The sequence below is a fragment of the Callionymus lyra genome, chromosome 11, assembly GCF_982586985.1.
Source record: "Callionymus lyra chromosome 11, fCalLyr1.hap1.1, whole genome shotgun sequence".
Classification (NCBI taxonomy): domain Eukaryota; kingdom Metazoa; phylum Chordata; class Actinopteri; order Syngnathiformes; family Callionymidae; genus Callionymus; species Callionymus lyra.
Window position 1 is genome coordinate 4,881,426 of NC_141828.1, and position 22,271 is coordinate 4,903,696.

General features: G+C 38.0%; 1 protein-coding gene across 1 annotated transcript in view; it reads left to right on the top strand.

Moving 5' to 3' along the window:
• Positions 1-1,020: 1,020 nt before the first annotated feature.
• znf804a (zinc finger protein 804A) overlaps positions 1,021-22,271 on the top strand; it is a 94,119-nt gene continuing 72,868 nt past the window's right edge. Inside the window, exon 1 of the mRNA XM_087801954.1 lies at positions 1,021-1,456. Coding sequence (XP_087658080.1) covers positions 1,346-1,456 — 111 coding nt within the window. The 5' untranslated portion in view covers positions 1,021-1,345. The remainder of the gene's footprint in view (positions 1,457-22,271) is intronic.

Genomic DNA, 22,271 nt, shown 5'->3' on the forward strand with positions numbered 1-22,271 from the left:
AGAGTCACACATCACAACAACACACACACTGATGACACAATAGAGTCACACATCACAACACACACACACTGATGACACAATAGAGTCGCACATCACAACACACACACACTGATGATACAATAGATTCACACATCACAACAACACACACACTGATGACACAATAGAGTCACACTATTTTATTCATGCATTTTACCATTTTTAAATGAAAAATACATTTTAAGAAAGATATAATGGATCTTTTTTAAATGCATTTCAACTTATTTTATAGATTTCTTTCAGTGTATTTCCCTCAGTATGATACTGATCATTTGATAAACAATTTGACTTGTTTTCACATGTTTTAATAGATACTGTTTTAATGTATGTGTACTTTTAGATTGAAACTGGTGATTAAATACAATATACTCATCAGTATTCATCTCCATAGAGAAATATAACATATAAATTCAACCATTAAATACAGTTTGTTCTCGTTTTAACTTTTTTTTTTAGTATAGAATTTCTTTGGGTTTGTGTTTTTACAAATATAAATATATATATATAAATAGTATATATATATTTAATATATATTATATTGATCCTTTTAGATACATTTTGAGAGACCAGGAAATATATTCATTTCCAATGATAAAAACAAAATAAAACTGTAATAAAATGAATGAACATTTTGATTTTTCAATGTAAATGTTATGCAGTTTATATATTTATTTAAAGTTGTATCTTATGTCATAGAATAGTTTATCTTCTCGCTGGTCCGTCGTTCCTTTTGGTCTTTTCTCTCCATCTCTACCAGTAGATGGCGCTTTTCTCCTTCACCTCGAGCAGAAAGAAGGGAGAAAAAGGAGATGAGTGAACGGCTCGCGGAGAGGAGGAGGAGGAGGAGGAGGAGGAGGAGGAGGAGGAGGAGGGATGGAAGGAAGAAGGAGGAGAGAGTTGGCGTCAGCACTCCACGCGTTAAAAGGGCAGATGGTAACGGCGGGTAACTGAGGAGAACCTCTCAGCTGGACCACAGACCAGGAGGAGAGAGAGAGAGAGAGAGAGAGAGAGAGAGAGAGAGAGAGAGAGAGAGAAGGAGGGAGGACACATGCGGCAGCAGAACCAGAGACTGGACCGAGACCAGGGAGGAAGAACAGTCCGGCGCAAGAATCTGGTGCTGAGGAGAGCGAGAAGATTCCAGGGAGGATGGAGGGATGAATGAAAGGCTGGAGAGCAGGAGCAGGAGAACCGCGAGCACTCTTCAGGAGGAGGTCCAGATCCAGGTTTCTTATCTTCTCCTCCTTCGTCGCGCGCGCGAGGAAGAGTTGAGGAACTTTTTTTCTCCTGCGAGTCCACGGGTGAAGGTCCAATGGCGTGTTACTACATCGTGATCAGTTCCACCCACCTGCGTGACGGACAGCTGCGCAGCATCAAGGGGGTCTTCAGGGGTCCCATCGGAGCCGGCAGCCAGAGGAGCACAGTAAGAGTCTTCATGGTCCTCGTTTGGTCTCCATCTCTGGGAGAGATTTAGGGGTTTTTGGAGCTTCACAGTAACTTTGATCGAATTGAAAATCGACATTTAACACAAAATACACTAAATGTAATATTGATTTATTTTACATTTATCCATAACATTGATTTATTTCCTCTGTTTTAAACAATTTAACACAACATTAAACGTCCATAAACGTGAAGTGAAGTTTCTGACTTTATTTTGCGCGACTTTTTAACGCAAAGATTTACGATCAAATCTCGCATGTTCTCGTTTAAAGTCGCGAGCGAATCCACTGACGATCCATGGAGTCCAACTGTCGTGCGTGTTGATCTCAATCTGCCAGCGCGAGTCTCTGAGGCGACACGACTCACTGTCACGCGCATCACGCACGAGTCTCTGAGCGGCGCGTGAACACCAAACTCAAGCTTTGAAAAGTTGAGAAGATGGAGCTCGTGCTACTAGTTAAGGGTTGATGGTTAGTTGGGATGGAGGTGACGGAGGGAGAGGTGCATGATGGGACAAGTGACTCAGTGGGTTGATGAAGTAGTTAGTGACGGGTTTAGTTGAAGTTTACTAGTACCACTAGTTGTTAGTGACCGATAGTTTCTTTACTTGTGAGGTTTTTAACGGAATATTTCAAACTCTTTGGCACATTCTTAACATGTGTATGTTGTCGGACTGTGGGAGGAAACCGGAGTGTCCGGAGTAGATTCACTGCAGCTCAGGAAGAAGCTACAAATGCCTGAAAATTAAATTTAAAAAAAGGTACAAAATACTATAATAACCATGTGAAATTTGTTTTATTTGTTTAGTTGTTCCCAGAATATTTATCCTCAAAGTGGATTAAACTAGATTAAATGAGTATAAAAACACAATAACCATGTTAAGATCCTGTTATTTGTGTAGTTCTTCCCAGAATATTTATTGTCAAACATGGATTAAACTAGATTAAATGAGTATAAAAACACAATAACCATGTTAAGATTGCCTTATTTGTAAGTAAGTAAGTAAGTAATATATATTTATATAGCTGTTCCCAGAATATTTATCGTCAACGTGGATTAAACTGGATTAAACGAGTATAAAACACAATAACCATGTTTGAATCCTCTTATTTGTGTAATTATTCCCAGAATATTTATTGTCAAACGTGGATTAAACTAGATTAAATGAGTATAAAAACACAATAACGGTGTTAAAATGGTCATATTTGTTTAGTTGTTCCCAGAATATTCATCCTCAATGAGGATTAAACTAGATTAATTGAGTATAAAAACACAATAACCATGTTAAGATTGCCTTATTTGTGTAGTTGTTCCCAGAATATTTATTGTCAAACGTGGATTAAACTAGATTAAATGAGTATAAAAACACAATAACCGTGTTAAAATGGTCATATTTGTTTAGTTGTTCCCAGAATATTCATCCTCAATGAGGATTAATCTAGATTAAATGAGTATAAAAACACAATAACCATGTTAAGATTGCCTTATTTGTGTAGTTGTTCCCAGAATATTCATCCTCAATGAGGATTAAACTAGATTAATTGAGTATAAAACACAATAACCATGTTAAGATTGCCTTATTTGTGTAGTTGTTCCCAGAATATTTATCGTCAACGTGGATTAAACTGGATTAAACGAGTATAAAACACAATAACCATGTTTGAATCCTCTTATTTGTGTAATTATTCCCAGAATATTTATTGTCAAACGTGGATTAAACTAGATTAAATGAGTATAAAAACACAATAACCATGTTAAGATTGCCTTATTTGTGTAGTTGTTCCCAGAATATTTATCGTCAACGTGGATTAATCTAGATTAAACAAGTATAAAAACACAATAACCATGTTTGAATCCTCTTATTTGTGTAGTTGTTCCCAGAATATTTATCGTCAACGTGGATTAAACTGGATTAAACGAGTATAAAACACAATAACCATGTTTGAATCCTCTTATTTGTGTAATTATTCCCAGAATATTTATTGTCAAACGTGGATTAAACTAGATTAAACGAGTATAAAACACAATAACCATGTTAAGATTGCCTTATTTGTGTAGTTGTTCCCAGAATATTTATCGTCAACGTGGATTAATCTAGATTAAACAAGTATAAAAACACAATAACCATGTTTGAATCCTCTTATTTGTGTAGTTGTTCCCAGAATATTTATCGTCAACGTGGATTAAACTGGATTAAACGAGTATAAAACACAATAACCATGTTTGAATCCTCTTATTTGTGTAATTATTCCCAGAATATTTATTGTCAAACGTGGATTAAACTAGATTAAACGAGTATAAAACACAATAACCATGTTAAGATTGTCTTATTTGTGTAGTTGTTCCCAGAATATTTATCCTCAACGTGGATAAAACTGGATTAAACAATTATGAAAACACAATAACCATGTTAAAATGGTTTTATTTGTGTAGTTGTTACCAGAATAGTTATCGTCACAGTGGATTAAACTAGATTAATTGAGTATAAAAACACAATAAAGTATATATTTGTTCACTCGTGCATGTCTTGAACAGTGACGTCAGTCGTAAAAAATGTTCCACCGACGGAGGCGGCTTGATTGACAGGTATGCAAAGGAGATTGACATTTGGAGAAGTGGAGTGAGATTGTTTGTTTGTTTTTTTTAAATGACACGTGAACAAATAAATCAAAGGAATATCATTAGTGAACGTGTAGAGAATACGTTTTTCATTCTCTTCCACTTACTCGCCGACGAGAGCGTGTCCCAGCTACCCAGGGATGGGGGACAATTATCCCATTATATATGTGTTTTTTATTTTGGGAGGAAACTAGAGTGCACGGAGGACACACACACACACACACACACACACACACACACACACACACACACACACACACACACACACACCCCCACACACACACACACACACACTCTAGAAATGGGATGGAACCCACAACCTTCTCATCACCTCCTTCATTTGTGTGTTTGAGCTGCTCATGAATATTCATTGTTATCTCTGCCCTGATTGGCTCATCAGTGAAGGATTTTAATCCCAGAAGCAAAGCGAACACACACTTATTCCTCCTCGTCTCCTTGATTGATCAGAGAGATTCCGGGAAGTCATTAGTTCCAAATCAGCTGCACTTAAACCCCTCCCACCGCGTGATTGTCAGCTCCTTAATCATTCTGTTTGCCCGCGTAATTAATTGCCACTTCCATTAGGTTAATTGACTCGCTTGTTGGAGGCGGAAGGAGGCAGATGGGGTTGTGGGGGAGGGTTAAGAGCTTCTTCTTCTCTTCTTCTCTTTTCTTCTCTTCACTTCTTTTTTCTCCCCGTCTGACATGTGAGGTCAGCGAGGAGTCAGGAAGGTTTTCGACCTCGTCGTCGTTTTACTCGCAGATCCAGTCGGGTCTAGAAAGTCAAGTAAATACCTTTGATAAGTGCTGTCGATAATGTTGCTGTGACATACAGTGTATATATATATATATATATACATATATATATATATATATATTCTGTCGTGTGATTGAAGTACTGAGGACTACATGTGTGCGACCAGACTTCAAACAGGAATCCATAATATTTTTACAGCCTGACAGAGGCTATAATACTACGACTATAATCTTGTGATAAAAGTATTTTATGAAATAAACTTGTAATATAAATGACTTAAAGCTCGTAATAAATGTAATAAATATCGGACTCTTTAATTGTCTTTTATTATGACTTTAATATCATAATAAATGTAATTTATATTCGAATCACTGACAGTAAAACATACTAGATAGACTTATATATATATATATAAATATATAATAGATTTGACACTTTAAATCAGAGTTTTGATTATTTTTTAAATGACAACTAATGTGAAAACTCTCCTGACATGTAGTAAATGTTCTCCAAGACGCAGTAAGTTCCTCATCATGATCATGTTTTACACTCCAGCTGTAATCATTATTATATATATGGTTTAAATCTGGTAGTAAATAGAAGATATACAACTTTAATAATCGTAATATATGTGTATTTGTAATTTATACAATAAATAAACAACTTTGATCTGGTAAAAAATAATTTACATTATTTTAATCTTGTAATCAATGTTAATTTAATCTAGTAATACATACATATATATATATATATATATATATATATACATATATATATATATATATATATATATATATATATATATATATATATATATATATATATATATATACTACTTTAATCTAAAAAAATAAAATAAATGTATTATTAAAATTATTAAAATTATTTTATTCTTTATTTCTAACTCCACATTTTTACAGCCTCAAAGTCAGACTTTGTTCTCACAGAGTTTGAAAATCCATCAAATTATTTGCATATATTTTTTAAATGCAGGAAAAAATTTAGTTTTAATTAAATAATACATTGTAAAATATTCAGTATAAACAATTCAATGAAGTCATTTCAATGTAAATACATTCATTGTAAGGAATTCTCTGTAAAAGTGAATCTCTTTACACTGAATATATTTACATTACATTTGCTTTGAATTAAATATAATTATTTCTTTTTACAACTACGTTTACACTGATTTTTAAATATATTGGTAAAAAGGTTTTAGTTTAGAATTCTTATTTAAAGTCTTTACTTCCATGTACTACTCTACTACTGACACGCCTGCAGAACTTTGTTTCCACGTATTTTTTGTTGATTTTCCTGTTTATTTGCTCATTTATAAAACAAATGTTTGTGTTTTTGATTAAACATTTTTTGTTGATCAACACTGTTGTTTAATAGTTGTTGTGTTTGTTTACTTTCGCTTCTCTATGGACAAAAATGTCACCACTATTTGGATCTAAAATGACTGATTGTTGGTTTTATTTATTCATAAATGTATTCATTATTTATTGTGTATGTGAGTTCTTCTACTAGAGCAGCCAGTGAAGAGTTTGAAGGAGAAATGTGAGTTCTTCTACTAGAGCGGCTCAGAATTCTGGCTGCAGAGTTTTGTATGAACTGCAGGCGAGACACATCCTTCTTGTTTAGTTGCTTTTAAAGTAAATATTACTATTTTTTTAACCATGGTATTTTAAAGTAACTGAAAAATGAACTGGTGTTGGTATCGACCACTGAAATTTTTGGTATCGTGACAACACTAGTTTGATTTGAGACAGTACTACCCTCTCGAAAGTAGTGCACTGTCTTAGAGTGTACTGTGAAGCAGTGCACTTAGAGAAGTTATTTATTCATTAAAGTTGTGTATTTCAAACTACTAGAGCGGCTCAGAATTCTTGCTGCAGAGTTTAAAGGATCAGAGAAATGTGAGTTCTCCTACTAGAGCGGCTCAGAATTCTTGCTGCAGAGTTTGAAGGATCAGAGAAATGTGAGTTCTTCTACTAGAGCGGCTCAGAATTCTTGCTGCAGAGTTTGAAGGATCAGAGAAATGTGAGTTCTTCTACTAGAGCGACTCAGAATTCTTGCTGCAGAGTTTAAAGAATCAGAGAAATGTGAGTTCTTCTACTAGAGCGGCTCAGAATTCTGGCTGCAGAAATTTGTATGAACTGCAGGCGAGACAGCGCTGTATCGAAAAGTTTTGAAAAAATTAACTGAAATGTTGGTATTGTGACAACACTATTTTGATTGGAGAGAGTACTACCCTCTTGAAAGTAGTGCACTGTCTTACAGTGTACTGTAAAGCAGTGCACATAGAGAAGTAATTTATTCATTAAAGTTGTGTATTTCAAAGTAAACGCTGGTATCGTTACAATCTTAGTTCGATGGTATTTTATCAACTACGACTCGTTTCACCATTTTTCGTGTACGATGATGTCAAAAATATATTTTAAGAATCAAACTCGTACTTTTTTAAATACATTTCAACTTTGACACTGATTTTTAAATACGTTGGATAAAAGGTTTTAGTTTTAGATTGTTTTATTAAGTCTAAGAAACATCTTAAGACGTTTCTATTTGTTCAGGCTTTTCCTTGATTTTCTGGAACTCCTGTGTTGTTCTCAGTATTATCTTGATCTTTAAAGTATGTACTTTGTTGAGTATTGTTTTGATTGTTTAAGCGCTTTGTGACCCTGGTCTGGAAAAGCGCTATATAAATAAATATTACTTACTTACTTACATTGACTTCCATGATCGGTCCTGACAGCTGCGGGGCTTCGACTCTATGATCTCAACAACAGAAGCTGATCATCACTTTAAACAAGTGTCCGACCTTTGTTTTCAGCGGACAGTAAAAGTGGTTAATGAGCAGAACGGAGTCGGTTTGAACGAGACTCGTCTCCACGAAAGCCGTCGTTCTTCATCGCGATCGTGAAATCAATCTCCGGCGCGATCATCATCCCTCAACTCTGTGGGTCGACATCGCGGCGCGATCGTATTTCACTCTCACTTCAGCCGACAGTTTGAATCGCGGCCGTAAATCATGACGAACGAGCAGCAGAGAAGCTTCCGCGCGATTAAGACGTTCAACAAGGTTTGTTTGCACTTTTATCCGCGACGTGAACTTCAATCATTATGACTAGGATGGTAAAAATACTTTGAATCGCACGTATTTGTAAATGTTTGCTTTCATCTTTATTTACATTTTCACTTTCAAGATAGTACGTTTTATATATATATATTATAACAACTTTTATTTCCTGATAAAATCAATTTAATTAAAAAATGTAGAATGGTGAGAATAATGTTGTTTATATTATATATATTTTTATCATTAAAGTGATATATATTAGGTTTATTACGACAGTAAAGTTTGTTTTACGAGATCAATTTCAAACATATTACATTAATGATGAGATTACTGTCTTTTATATTACTTTACGAAATAAAAGTCTTATTTAGAGAGAGAGTTAATCAGAAAGCTCTGAAAGTAAGAACCAGAATTTTAAAATGATCCTGAAAGAAACTGGCAGCCAGTGAAGAGTTTGAAGGAGAAATGTGAGTTCTTCTACTAGAGCGGCTCAGAATTCTTGCTGCAGAGTTTTAAGGATCGGGGAAATGTGAGTTCTTCTACTAGAGCTGCTCAGAATTCTTGCTGCAGAGTTTTAAGGATCGGGGAAATGTGAGTTCTTCTACTAGAGCAGCTCAGAATTCTTGCTGCAGAGTTTTAAGGATTGGATAAATGTGAGTTCTTCTACTAGAGCTGCTAAGAATTCTTGCTGCAGAGTTTTAAGGATCGGAGAAATGTGAGTTCTCCTACTAGAGCTGCTCAGAATTCTGGCTGCAGAATTGTAAGGATCAGAGAAATGTGAGTTCTCCTACTAGAGCGACTCAGAATTCTGGGTGCAGAATTGTAAGGATCAGAGAAATGTGAGTTATTCTACTAGAGCGGCTCAGAATTCTTGCTGCAGAGTTTTAAGGATCGGATAAATGTGAGTTCTTCTACTAGAGCTGCTAAGAATTCTGGCTGCAGAATTGTAAGGATCAGAGAAATGTGAGTTCTTCTACTAGAGCGACTCAGAATTCTCTGCAGAATTTTGTATGAACTGCAGGCGAGACAGCGTTGTATCTAAAAGTATCGAAAAAATTAACTGGTGTTGGTATTGACCACTGAAATGTTGGTATGGTGACAACACTAGTTTGATTTGAGACAGTACTACCCTCTCGAAAGTAGTGCACTGTCTTACAGTGTACTGTAAAGCAGTGCACTTAGAGAAGTGCACTGGATTCTTCCATCTTAAATTGTTCAAACGTTTTCAATTTGACTGAAGAAATCACGCTTTAAATACATTTTATTGACGATTCCAGTGGTTGGTTCTGGTGACTCTTCATCTTGAGCGGTAACTGGACTTCACCAGATACTGATCCGGTTCTGAACGCAGGAAGTTGGAGAGCGAGTGGCGTCTGGAGTCGGAGAGAGAAGAAGCGACGACAGCGTGTGATGCTTGTTGACAGACTTTGAATCGCACGTATTTGTAAATGTTTGCTTTCATCTTTATTTACATTTTCACTTTCAAGATAGTACGTTTTATATATATATATTATAACAACTTTTATTTCCTGATAAAATCAATTTAATTAAAAAATGTAGAATGGTGAGAATAATGTTGTTTATATTATATATATTTTTATCATTAAAGTGATATATATTAGGTTTATTACGACAGTAAAGTTTGTTTTACGAGATCAATTTCAAACATATTACATTAATGATGAGATTACTGTCTTTTATATTACTTTACGAAATAAAAGTCTTATTTAGAGAGAGAGTTAATCAGAAAGCTCTGAAAGTAAGAACCAGAATTTTAAAATGATCCTGAAAGAAACTGGCAGCCAGTGAAGAGTTTGAAGGAGAAATGTGAGTTCTTCTACTAGAGCGGCTCAGAATTCTTGCTGCAGAGTTTTAAGGATCGGGGAAATGTGAGTTCTTCTACTAGAGCTGCTCAGAATTCTTGCTGCAGAGTTTTAAGGATCGGGGAAATGTGAGTTCTTCTACTAGAGCAGCTCAGAATTCTTGCTGCAGAGTTTTAAGGATTGGATAAATGTGAGTTCTTCTACTAGAGCTGCTAAGAATTCTTGCTGCAGAGTTTTAAGGATCGGAGAAATGTGAGTTCTCCTACTAGAGCTGCTCAGAATTCTGGCTGCAGAATTGTAAGGATCAGAGAAATGTGAGTTCTCCTACTAGAGCGACTCAGAATTCTGGGTGCAGAATTGTAAGGATCAGAGAAATGTGAGTTATTCTACTAGAGCGGCTCAGAATTCTTGCTGCAGAGTTTTAAGGATCGGATAAATGTGAGTTCTTCTACTAGAGCTGCTAAGAATTCTGGCTGCAGAATTGTAAGGATCAGAGAAATGTGAGTTCTTCTACTAGAGCGACTCAGAATTCTCTGCAGAATTTTGTATGAACTGCAGGCGAGACAGCGTTGTATCTAAAAGTATCGAAAAAATTAACTGGTGTTGGTATTGACCACTGAAATGTTGGTATGGTGACAACACTAGTTTGATTTGAGACAGTACTACCCTCTCGAAAGTAGTGCACTGTCTTACAGTGTACTGTAAAGCAGTGCACTTAGAGAAGTGCACTGGATTCTTCCATCTTAAATTGTTCAAACGTTTTCAATTTGACTGAAGAAATCACGCTTTAAATACATTTTATTGACGATTCCAGTGGTTGGTTCTGGTGACTCTTCATCTTGAGCGGTAACTGGACTTCACCAGATACTGATCCGGTTCTGAACGCAGGAAGTTGGAGAGCGAGTGGCGTCTGGAGTCGGAGAGAGAAGAAGCGACGACAGCGTGTGATGCTTGTTGACAGAACGACGGTCTAATTAGGCAGAAACCGCTTTTGTTTCATCCAGTCTTAAGATCTTCTTCATTATCACCTTCCAGTCGCTGCTCGGCAACTCCGGAACTGGTGCGCTCCATAAATAAATGTTCTTTAATTACCTCCACGGGTGGAAAACAGAGGCGTCTGCGAGCGAGTCGCCCCGGCTGTTCGTCAGCGCGTCCACGAATAGAAGAAGTGCATCAAGAGGTTTAATTGGCAAACAAGCGCTCATGACAGTCACCTTGGATCTCCACGCTCCTCGGCGAACTCCTCGTCTCCGGCACGCGTCTGACGAAACCGCGTGAAACCATCACGTCTTCAAAAATGGGAATTACATCGTGGCGGCGGTTGTGTCGGCGCAGCAGAAAAAAAAAAGAAGAAAAAAAAGAAGAAGGGATTGCATGAGAGAAGCGAGGAGCTCGGTGGGACGGATGGATGAGTGTCTGCACTCTTAACTCCAATGAGTCAAGATCAAGCCCACGTTCATGAAAGACGCTCTGATGAGTCAGTGTTCGCTCAGAACCCTCCGCCTGAAACAAACAAATACGAGTGGAACGTGTCCTCTTGCATCACTGTTGCGCCGGAGATTGTTGTGAACCTTGTTCTGCTAATAAGAACCGAGCGTGAACCCCGAGAATTATCATCAAATATCGTTGCCGAGGTAGACCGGTCGCTCGTGAATATTCATGAGGACGAGAAGGTTGTCAACACGTTGGAGGCGGAATCCACTTAAAACAAAAGAAAAGCTTCTTGGAAAGAAAGAAAAAACTCTCTCGTGGCTTTAAAAATGCATGACTATGTGTTTTACACACGTTATATATTCATGTTTTCAGGCTCATTCATACCTTCAAATATTTATCAAGATTAAAAAAAACTTTATTGTTCAACTTCACTGTTGTTTTTCCAACATTCACAGATCAATTTAATCAGAATATTCAATGGTTGAATTAAAAGGTGGAAAATTTGAATTTCTTTATGGAAATCTTTGGGATTCTTTTAGGAAGTTGAACATTTTTTTCAATAATTAAATGAAAGAATTTGCATATTGAAAGGTTTAATTACTTTTTTTAATTGTTTAAATCGAAACAATTCAAAAAGAATGATTTTTTATTTTTACACATTTTTGTTTGATATTCATGAATAGATTTTCTAACTTCAATATTCTTTAAATCAAAGTCATTTAAATGAAATATATAAATGTTGGACATAATACAAATATGTCATTTATTTAAAACATCTTTAGTTTAAAATGTTCCTGCTTCAGAGCACAAAACAGAAAACATTACATTTTCTGGTAGTTTCAAAATAAAAGCCATTGAAACTAAAACCTCGAAAACATCATCAAATGAAATCAACACATTGACTTCCATGATTTAAAAACTGTCAATCAATTGCAAACTAAATAAAGTAATACATGAAACTGGAGTCTTGACCTTTGGGGTCAAACATGTCTGACCCACGAGCAGCTGTTGTTTCTGCAGCATCTCAGACGCTGTCATAGTGTTGAAAGGAAAACTATACGAACATTGACAACAGTTTAGTCACAAGAAAGTTAATTATTTCAGTGTTTTTTGTTTTTTTATAAAGTTTTCTGGTTTTTACCCTTAATGGCCACCATAGTTTTAACCAGCAGCAGCACAAGTGCTGTGTTTTAAATCATATTTAATAATATGCTCCATACACACTCAATTGTTACTAAAACGCCCACAAAACTGACACTTTCTACACTAAACGACTCCATCTTAGTGACGTTATAAATATATACATACAGACAGACAGACAGACAGACAGACAGACAGACAGACAGACAGACACAAACACAGACATACAGACAGACAGACAGACAGACAGACAGACAGACAGACAGACAGACAGACTGACTGACTGACTGACTGACTGACTGACTGACTGACTGACTGACTGACTGACTGACTGACTGACTGACTGACTGACTGACTGACTGACTGACTGACTGACTGACTGACTGACTGACAGACAGACAGACAGACACACAGACATACATACAGACAGACTGACAGACAGACAGACACAAACACAGACATACATTCAGACAGACAGACAGACAGACAGACAGACAGACAGACTGACTGACTGACTGACAGACACACAGACATACATACAGACAGACAGACAGACAGACAGACAGACATTCAGACAGACACAGACACAGACACAGACACAGACACAGACACAGACACAGACACACAGACAGACACACAGACAGACAGACAGACATACAGACACAAACACAGACATACATACAGACAGACAGACAGACACAGACACAGACACAGACACAGACACAGACACACAGACACACAGACACACAGACACACAGACACACAGACACACAGACACACAGACACACAGACAGACACACAGACATACAGACAGACAGACAGACAGACAGACACACAGACACACAGACACACAGACAGACACACAGACATACAGACAGACAGACAGACAGACATACACACAGACACACAGACACACAGACAGACACACAGACATACAGACAGACAGACAGACAGACAGACAGACACACAGACACACAGACACACAGACAGACATACAGACAGACAGACAGACAGACATACAGACACAAACACAGACATACATACAGACAGACAGACACAGACACAGACACAGACAGACACAGACACAGACACAGACACAGACACAGACACAGACACAGACACAGACACAGACACAGACACAGAGAGACAGACACACAGAATTGTAAACACAGACAAAACAGTTTCCAACATCAAACTCCAAGGCTGCAACATTTCTCCAACACTCAACACAAATGTGTTTCTAATGAAAGCGTCTCGTCTTCTTCTGAACATCAACTCGTGATCTTTCTCCAAAATGACAAAAAATCAAACCAACAATGTTTTTTCTCCTCCGGCTTTAATCGCTCCGGAGTGTTGAGGTATCAGAGCAGCAGGATGTTCGTGCTGTCAGCGCAAATCGTGTCCCACCGGGGGTCCGCGGCATCACGGCGGCATTTAAAATCAACAAGTCTGTGCAGGGTGTGTGTGTGAGTGTGTGTGTGTGTGTGTGTGTGTGTGTGTGTGTGTGGCATTAATTCATGATAGTCCACCAGCTGTCAGGGAATTTTTCACACCTTCCCCAATATCGGGGGCCGGAGTGGCGTTGCTATAGAAACATCGATCGGTTCAAGAACAATCATTTCCGTCGACACCGCTTGACTCGGGACGTTCGTCTGGTTCTTGTCAAGGATTCCTGAAGGTTCTGCTCACGCCTGGTGTTGTTGGTGCTGCTGGTCCTGCAGGAGCCGAGCCCACCTGACGGTCCGTGATCTTCTGTCACCAGCGTCTCGCTCCGGAGCCGACGACGCCCGACGGACCCCAGTGCCTGCTGGGTAATGAGAGTCGCTGCACACACATGTGTGTGTGTGTCAGTTCATCATGTGTCTTTGTATTTGTGTAGATTTTGCAGAGCAGGTTGTGTGTTTTTTATCAGTTGTTCTTTTAGACATTGAGAGTTGTGTGGGTTTTTGTATGCATGTGTGTAGGTGTGTGTGTGTGGGTGTCTGCGTGTGTGTGTGTGTGTGTGAGTGAGACAGAATCATAATGTTTGAAGAAATTATTTGTTTACATTTTGTGGAGCAAGTTGTGTGTTTTTATAAGGTGCTTTATTAAACATTGATAGTAGTGTGTGTTTTTGTATGTGTGTGTATGGGTGTGTGTGGGTTTGTGAGTGTGTGTTAATGTGACAGAATCAACATGTTTGAAAAAAATAATTTGTTTACATTTTGGAGAGCAGGTTGTGTGTTTTTTATCAGTTGTTCTTTTAGACATTGAGAGTTGTGTGGGTTTTTGTATGCATGTGTGTAGGTGTGTGTGTGTGGGTGTCTGCGTGTGTGTGTGTGTGTGAGTGAGACAGAATCATAATGTTTGAAGAAATTATTTGTTTACATTTTGTGGAGCAAGTTGTGTGTTTTTATAAGGTGCTTTATTAAACATTGATAGTAGTGTGTGTTTTTGTATGTGTGTGTATGGATGTGTGTGGGTTTGTGAGTGTGTGTTAATGTGACAGAATCATCATGTTTGAAAAAAATAATTTGTTTACATTTTGGAGAGCAGGTTGTGCGGGTTTTATTAGTTATTTTATTAAACACTGAGAGTTGTGTGTGTTTTTATATGTGTCTTTGTGTGTATTTACACATGTGTGTATGTGCTTGTATGTGTGACAGAATCATCATGTCTGAGGAACTGATTTGTTTCGATTTTGTGTCTCTTATTAGATTCTTTATAAAACATTCAGAGTTGTGTTGTTGTGTTTTTGTATATGTGTGTGTTTGTGTGAAGGTTTGTGTGAGTGAGACAGAATCATAATGTTTGAAGAAATGATTTGTTTCCATTTAAGAGAGCAGGTTGTGTGTGTTTTATCAGGCGTTTTTTTAAACATTGAGCGTTGTGTGTTTTAGTATATGTGTGTGTGTAGGTGTGTGTGCATGTGTGTGTTAGTGAGACAGAATCATCATGTTTTTAGAAATTCATTGTTTCCATTTAAGAGAGCAGGTTGTGTCTTTTATTAGTTGCTTTAATAAACATTGAGAGTTGTGTGGGTGTTTGTATGTGTGTGTGTTTTTACATGTGTCTGTGTGTGTGTATTTATGTGTGTGTTTGTGCTTGTATGTGAGACAGAATCATCATGTTTGAAGAAATTCATTTTTTCCATTTTGAAGAGCAGGTTGTGTGTCTTTTATTAGTTGTTTTAATAAACATTGAGAGCTGTGTGTGTTTTTATTTGTGTCTGTGTGTGTATTTACGTGTGTGTTTGTGCTTGAATGTGTGACAGAATCATCATGTTTAAAGAAATTAATTGTTTACATTTTGGAGAGCAGGTTGTGTGTCTTTTATCAGGAGCTTTGTTAAACGTTGAGCGTTGTGTGTGTGTTTGTGTGTGTTAATAGTGTTGCATGTATGTGTGCGAGTCAGTGTAGCTTCACGCTCAGTGTGTGTGTGTGTGTGTGTGTTTGTGTTAATAGTGTTGCATGCATGTGTGCGAGTCAATGTAGCTTCATGGTCAGTTTGTGTGTGTGTGTGTTAATAGTGTTGCATGAATGTGTGCGAGTCAACGTAGCTTCATGGTCAGTGTGTGTGTGTGTGTGTTAATAGTGTTGCATGAATGTGTGCGAGTCAACATAGCTTCATGGTCAGTGTGTGTGTTAATAGTGTTGCATGCATGTGTGCGAGTCAACTTAGCTTCACGGTCAGTGTGTGTGTGTGTTTGTGTTAATAGTGTTGCATGCATGTGTGCGAGTCAGTGTAGCTTCACGGTCAGTGTGTGTGTGTGTGTGTGTGTGTGTGTTAATAGTGTTGCATGCATGTGTGCGAGTCAACGTAGCTTCACGGTGAGTGTGTGTGTGTGTGTGTGTTAATAGTGTTGCATGCATGTGTGCGAGTCAGTGTAGCTTCACGGTCAGTGTGTGTGTGTGAGTGTGTGTGTTAATAGTGTTGCATGCATGTGTGCGAGTCAACATAGCTTCACGGTCAGTGTGTGTGTGTGTGTGTGTGAGTGTGTGTGTTAATAGTGTTGCATGCATGTGTGCGAGTCAGTGTAGCTTCACGGTCAGTGTGTGTGTGTGTGTGTTAATAGTGTTGCATGCATGTGTGCGAGTCAGTGTAGCTTCACGGTCAGTGTGTGTGTGTGTTAATAGTGTTGCATGCATGTGTGCGAGTCAGTGTAGCTTCACGGTCAGTGTGTGTGTGTGTGTTAATAGTGTTGCATGCATGTGTGCGAGTCAGTGTAGCTTCATGGTCAGTTTGTGTGTTAATAGTGTTGCATGAATGTGTGCGAGTCAACGTAGCTTCATGGTCAGTGTGTGTGTGTGTGTGTTAATAGTGTTGCATGCATGTGTGCGAGTCAGTGTAGCTTCACGGTCAGTGTGTGTGTGTGTGTGTTAATAGTGTTGCATGCATGTGTGCGAGTCAACGTAGCTTCACGGTCAGTTTGTGTGTGTGTGTGTTAATAGTGTTGCATGCATGTGTGCGAGTCAACGTAGCTTCACGGTCAGTGTGTGTGTGTGTGTGTGTTAATAGTGTTGCATGCATGTGTGCGAGTCAGTGTAGCTTCACGGTCAGTGTGTGTGTGTGTGTGTGTGTGTGTGAGTGTGTGTGTTAATAGTGTTGCATGCATGTGTGCGAGTCAGTGTAGCTTCACGGTCAGTGTGTGTGTGTGTGTGTGTTAATAGTGTTGCATGCATGTGTGCGAGTCAGTGTAGCTTCACGGTCAGTGTGTGTGTGTTCATCCGTCGGTTCTGAAGTGTCCGTTCTGTGTGAGACGGCGAGGACGCATGTGTGTGTGTCGGAACATGCTGTGCTCCACTGATGTGTGAAACATCACCTATGACTGAGGATCCATCTGCTCCCAGAGTCACGGAGCGCAAGAGTGTGTTCCTCGCGTGTGTCGCTGTGTGTTTACTTGGCTGAACAACTAGTTGTGTAGTTACACTAGTAAACTTCACTTCATACGATTGATGCATCTTTGTTCTGATTTATGTTGTCATCATGTGACTTGTGTAACCAACGTTAGAGCGTCACGAGCTGCAGGTCATGGGTTCACAAACATACGTTCTTCGATCCATCTTTTCATCTCGTCTTCTTCACGAGGAGGACGTCGTTCATCAGCAGCCGAGAGCGAAGAGAAGGTGGTGAACGATGGATTATTGAGTCATGGCTTCGTCAATATTTTACAATTAGTTCCGGTTGTTCCTTGTATTAGTAGCGATGACTTGTCAGCAGTGAGCTGCAGATCCTGAGATCAGACGTTCATATGTGCAGCAGGCTGTGATCATCCTGGTCGATGGCACCGGTGCCACGGAGTCATCTGGACGAAATAGAACTTCATTTGAACTGGTCCATCAGTGTCACTCTGGACACTTTAAAGTGTATATCAAAGTCACTTTACAGTTTTACTATACAGTACTAAAGTCTTCTTACGACTACTACTAAGTGTAGAAGTCATAGTCTGTTGTAGTAGTCTGGTCCGAGTCTGGTTCTGCTTGAGGTTTCTGCCTTCTGAAAGGAAGTTTTTATCACCATTGCCACGCTGTGATTCACTCTTCGTTGAGTTGCTGGATCTGTTTTTCTTTTCTCCGCTGGAGGACGTTCCAAGGCCGCATTGAAGAAGTTTCATCCATAATTAAACAGTTATGAAGAGTAAATATAATATATATTGTACATAAATATTTCATACACACTGTCTATGTTTGTGTTGACAATCTCTAATAATTAGTAAGTAAGTAAAGGTTACTTGTAAAGATCTTTCTAGACTAAGGTCACAAAGCACTTTAACAATCAAAACAATACACAGTTAAATTACATGCTTTTGGAAGGATTTCTCTCCTCTGGTCCAGAAGTTCAGGAACCATCAGTAGATTCTGATCCACAGACCTCAGAGCCCGAGCTGGGGTGTAAGTCTGGATCAGATCACTGATGGAAGGTCTGACCATGAATAGATCTGAAAGTAAGAACCAGAATTTTAAAATGATCCTGAAAGAAACTGGCAGCCAGTGAAGAGTTTGAAGGAGAAATGTGAGTTCTTCTACTAGAGCAGCCAGTGAAGAGTTTGAAGGAGAAATGTGAGTTCTTCTACTAGAGCAGCCAGTGAAGAGTTTGAAGGAGAAATGTGAGTTCTTCTACTAGAGCAGCCAGTGAAGAGTTTGAAGGAGAAATGTGAGTTCTTCTACTAGAGCAGCTCAGAATTCTGGCTGCAGAGTTTTGTATGAACTGCAGGCGAGAAGATCCTTCTGGTTTAGACATGAAAATAAACTGTTACAATAGTGTAAACGACACAAACAAATGGATTATAAGCTCAATATAATACAGTTAATTTATTTAAACATTTCAGAGTATTTTAAGAAAAAGAAAATCAATTTTTTTTTTAAATTAAAATAAAAAAAAGAAAAGAAAACTGACATGATACCACGGACAAAACCAAGATGTTCTATAAAAATGAATCTTGTTTTAGTTCATTTTTGAAGCTTTATTGTTCAATTATTGCTTTTATTTAACGCAGTTTCCGTCGTAGAATCTTAACCGAAGATAATGATAACGTGCATCATGTGTGCGTCAGCCTGTCACTCTTCATTAGCTCTCGGCCAATCGGCTTCTTCTGACGTCAACCGACTGCACCTTCGGAAGAGTTGGAAAAGTTCTAATAATAATCGAACATCAGTTGTGGAGAAAAAAAAACTTGTCATAGCAACTAAACTTTCTCGTTGTGCTGCTAATTTATAACTTTCCTCCATCTGCTAACATTCATTACTCCATCATCATCCTCCCTCCCTCCCACCACATTTACAGAGTTCATCCAAGTCGCATCGACGCCCACTCACCTCCAACACGTTACCTCAGTTTCCATGACGATGGAGTAGCGACAGCTCCACAGAAATATGCACTTAAACACTGAGCTCTCCACAACTCATTAACGTCTTTCCATGCAAACTGTTTTTCACTTAAAGGGGCCAAAACACTTTCATATGTGGAGTTGAGTTGTTTCTTTTTTTTTTGGTGTGCAGCTGAGCCCGTGTTGCCGGATCAGCAGATGAACCTGAGAGTTAGTCAGGATTGTGCTGCTCCGCGGAGCGTGACATTATGGTAAATCTGACCCGTGGGGATTCTACGGCTACAAGAGAAGCGTTTCTAGTTCAGCACTCGTGAGACGGAGCTCGCTGGAGAATCAAAGCGTCGCCATTGTTGTGAAAGATCGTCACGAAGCGTAATAAACATGATGTCACTGTGATGTTTTTCGGATGAAAGACGTTCAAATCCATCCTTACTATGATGTTTGTCACTGTGGCCGACCGGTCACTGGAACATGTCTTTGGGTTGATCCTGAGCCCGGCGGCTTGTGCTCTCGTAAAAGATGCCACGAAATGAAGATTCTTGAAGATCAGGAAACCAAGGCCGAAAACAGATACACAAAAAAAAATGACTTGTTATCCTTGTTAACATTTCACTTACTCAACCTCTAAACTTAGGAAAATGTTGTCGGAACATGATCTGGAGCTTGTAATCCATGCGTTTGTTTCTTCTCGTCTGGACTATTGTAACAGTTTGTTTTCATGTCTTAACAAGAAGGATCTTCTCGCCTGCAGTTCATACAAAACTCTGCAGCGAGAATTCTGAGCCGCTCTAGTAGAAGAACTCACATTTCTCCTTCAAACTCTTCACTGGCTTCCAGTTTCTTTCAGGATCATTTTAAAATTCTGGTTCTTACTTTCAGATCTATTCATGGTCAGACCTTCCATCAGTGATCTGATCCAGACTTACACCCCAGCTCGGGCTCTGAGGTCTGTGGATCAGAATCTACTTATGGTTCCTGAACACGGCTCAGGACCAGAGGAGAGAAATCTTTTCAGGCTGTTGCTCCTAAGCTTTGGAACGATCTTCTCTCTCTTTGACTTGATGGATCTACTGACTCCTTTAAGAAACATCTTAAGACGTTTCTATTTGTTCAGGCTTTTCCTTGAATTTCTCAAACTCCTGTGTTGTTCTCAGTATTATCTTGATCTTTAAAGTATGTACTTTTTTGAGTATTGTTTTGATTGTCTAAGCGCTTTGTGACCCTGGTCTCGAAAAGCGCTATATAAATAAATATTACTTACTAACTTACTTACTTACTTACGGCTGTAACTGTGCTCTTAAAATCAAGTATTTAAAAATAAAAACAATAATTTAATACAAAGTTATGAAAGTATTGATTGAGCATGAGCTCGATATAGAATAAAGTTCATAATATTTAGTAACTAAACTACACTCATTACAACTGCACTGAAGATTTAGATTTTGTAACTTAATGTAACTCAATAATAACATATAATTAAGAAGATATTCATATGTGTAAAAATGCTTCAGTGTTTTTCTCGTAGTTTACTATGTGCAGAGTAATTATTCATGTTAATTAAGAAGGTTTTTAAGAAATGTAATTATAGATCTGAATAAAAAAAAGGTTTGGTTTGCATTGTACATTACATTTATTTCCAAGTTTCATTTCAAATACTATATTTCTGAAGCCACTGAAATATCGTAAGATCATATATTCTGGTCTCGGTTACACGTCGTCAGATTTCCTAATTCATCAAGAAGTGTTTTGACACCGAAAACACTTCATCAAAGTTGGCTGGTGATAGTTTTCTCCTCTAATATCATGATTCACTTACAGAACATCTCTTTCTCTCATTAACCGTCTCATCAGCACATGACGTTGACTCACAGATTGGAAATTGAAATCGACTTTCCTCGTCCGTCTTCTCCTCCCGTGGCGTCATCGACCCTCGTTTCTCTTGGTCTCTCGTTTCTAATCAAACTCTGGTCCTGACATCAGCAAACTTTGTTTTCCCTTCGCTCTCGCGTCCCTCGGTCGCTCTTATTTGTTCACGTCGAGGCGGTTCAGTGGCTCCGGCAGAATCCCGAGGAGTCGGATCAGACGGCGAGACTCAGGAGACTCGGGTCGGAGACTGAATAAAGAAACTAATGCGTGATGATGGAGGCAGAAGTTAACAAGAACTGATGACATTAATGATGATACAGCAGCAGATGATGGAGGATCTGATAGTTGTTCTTGTATCACACTCACCGCAACAATGTTTAACCATTGAATAGCTATTAGCATTTAGCATTGAATAGCTATTAACATTAAGCTTTAGCTACTAGCATTAAGCATTGAATAGATATTAGCATTTAGATATAGCTATTAGCATATAGCTATAGCTATATATTAGCATTTAGCATTTATCTATAGCTATTAGCATTGAATAGCTATTAGAATTTAGCTATACCTATTAGCATTAGTACATGATTGTTGTTTTTTTCTAATATTTATATTTAAATATAACTTTATATTTTCACATACAGTATAAAGATTACCATGTTAAAACCACAACGGTGTTCAACCATTGAATAGCTATTAGCAATTAGCTATAGCAATTAGCTATTATCAATTAGCCATTAGCTATAGCTATTAGCATTGAATAGCTATTAGAATTTAGCTATAGTAAGTAAGTAAGTAAGTCATTTTTATTTGTATTGCGCTTTTCCAGACCATAGCATTAAGTATTTTCTGCTACATGCAGTTGGAGTACATGAGTGTTGTTTTTTTCTAATATTTATATTTATATGTAACTTCATATTTTCACATATAAAGATTACCATGTTAAAACCACAACAGTGTTCAATCATTGAATAGCTATTAGCATTGCATAGCCATTGGCATTTAGCTATAGCTATTAGCATTTACCATTGAATAGCTATTGGCATTTAGCTTTAGCTATTAGCTATTAGCATTTAGCTATAGCTACTAGCATTTAGCTATAGCTATTTGCATTTAGTATTTGCTGCTACACGCAGTAGAAGTACATGAGTGTGTTTTTTTCTGTAACATTTATACATATATGTGACTTTATATTGTAAAATATAAAGACTACATGTGTTCAGTAAGACTCAATTAAATGGCAGAATATTCTTTGACCTCATAACCTTT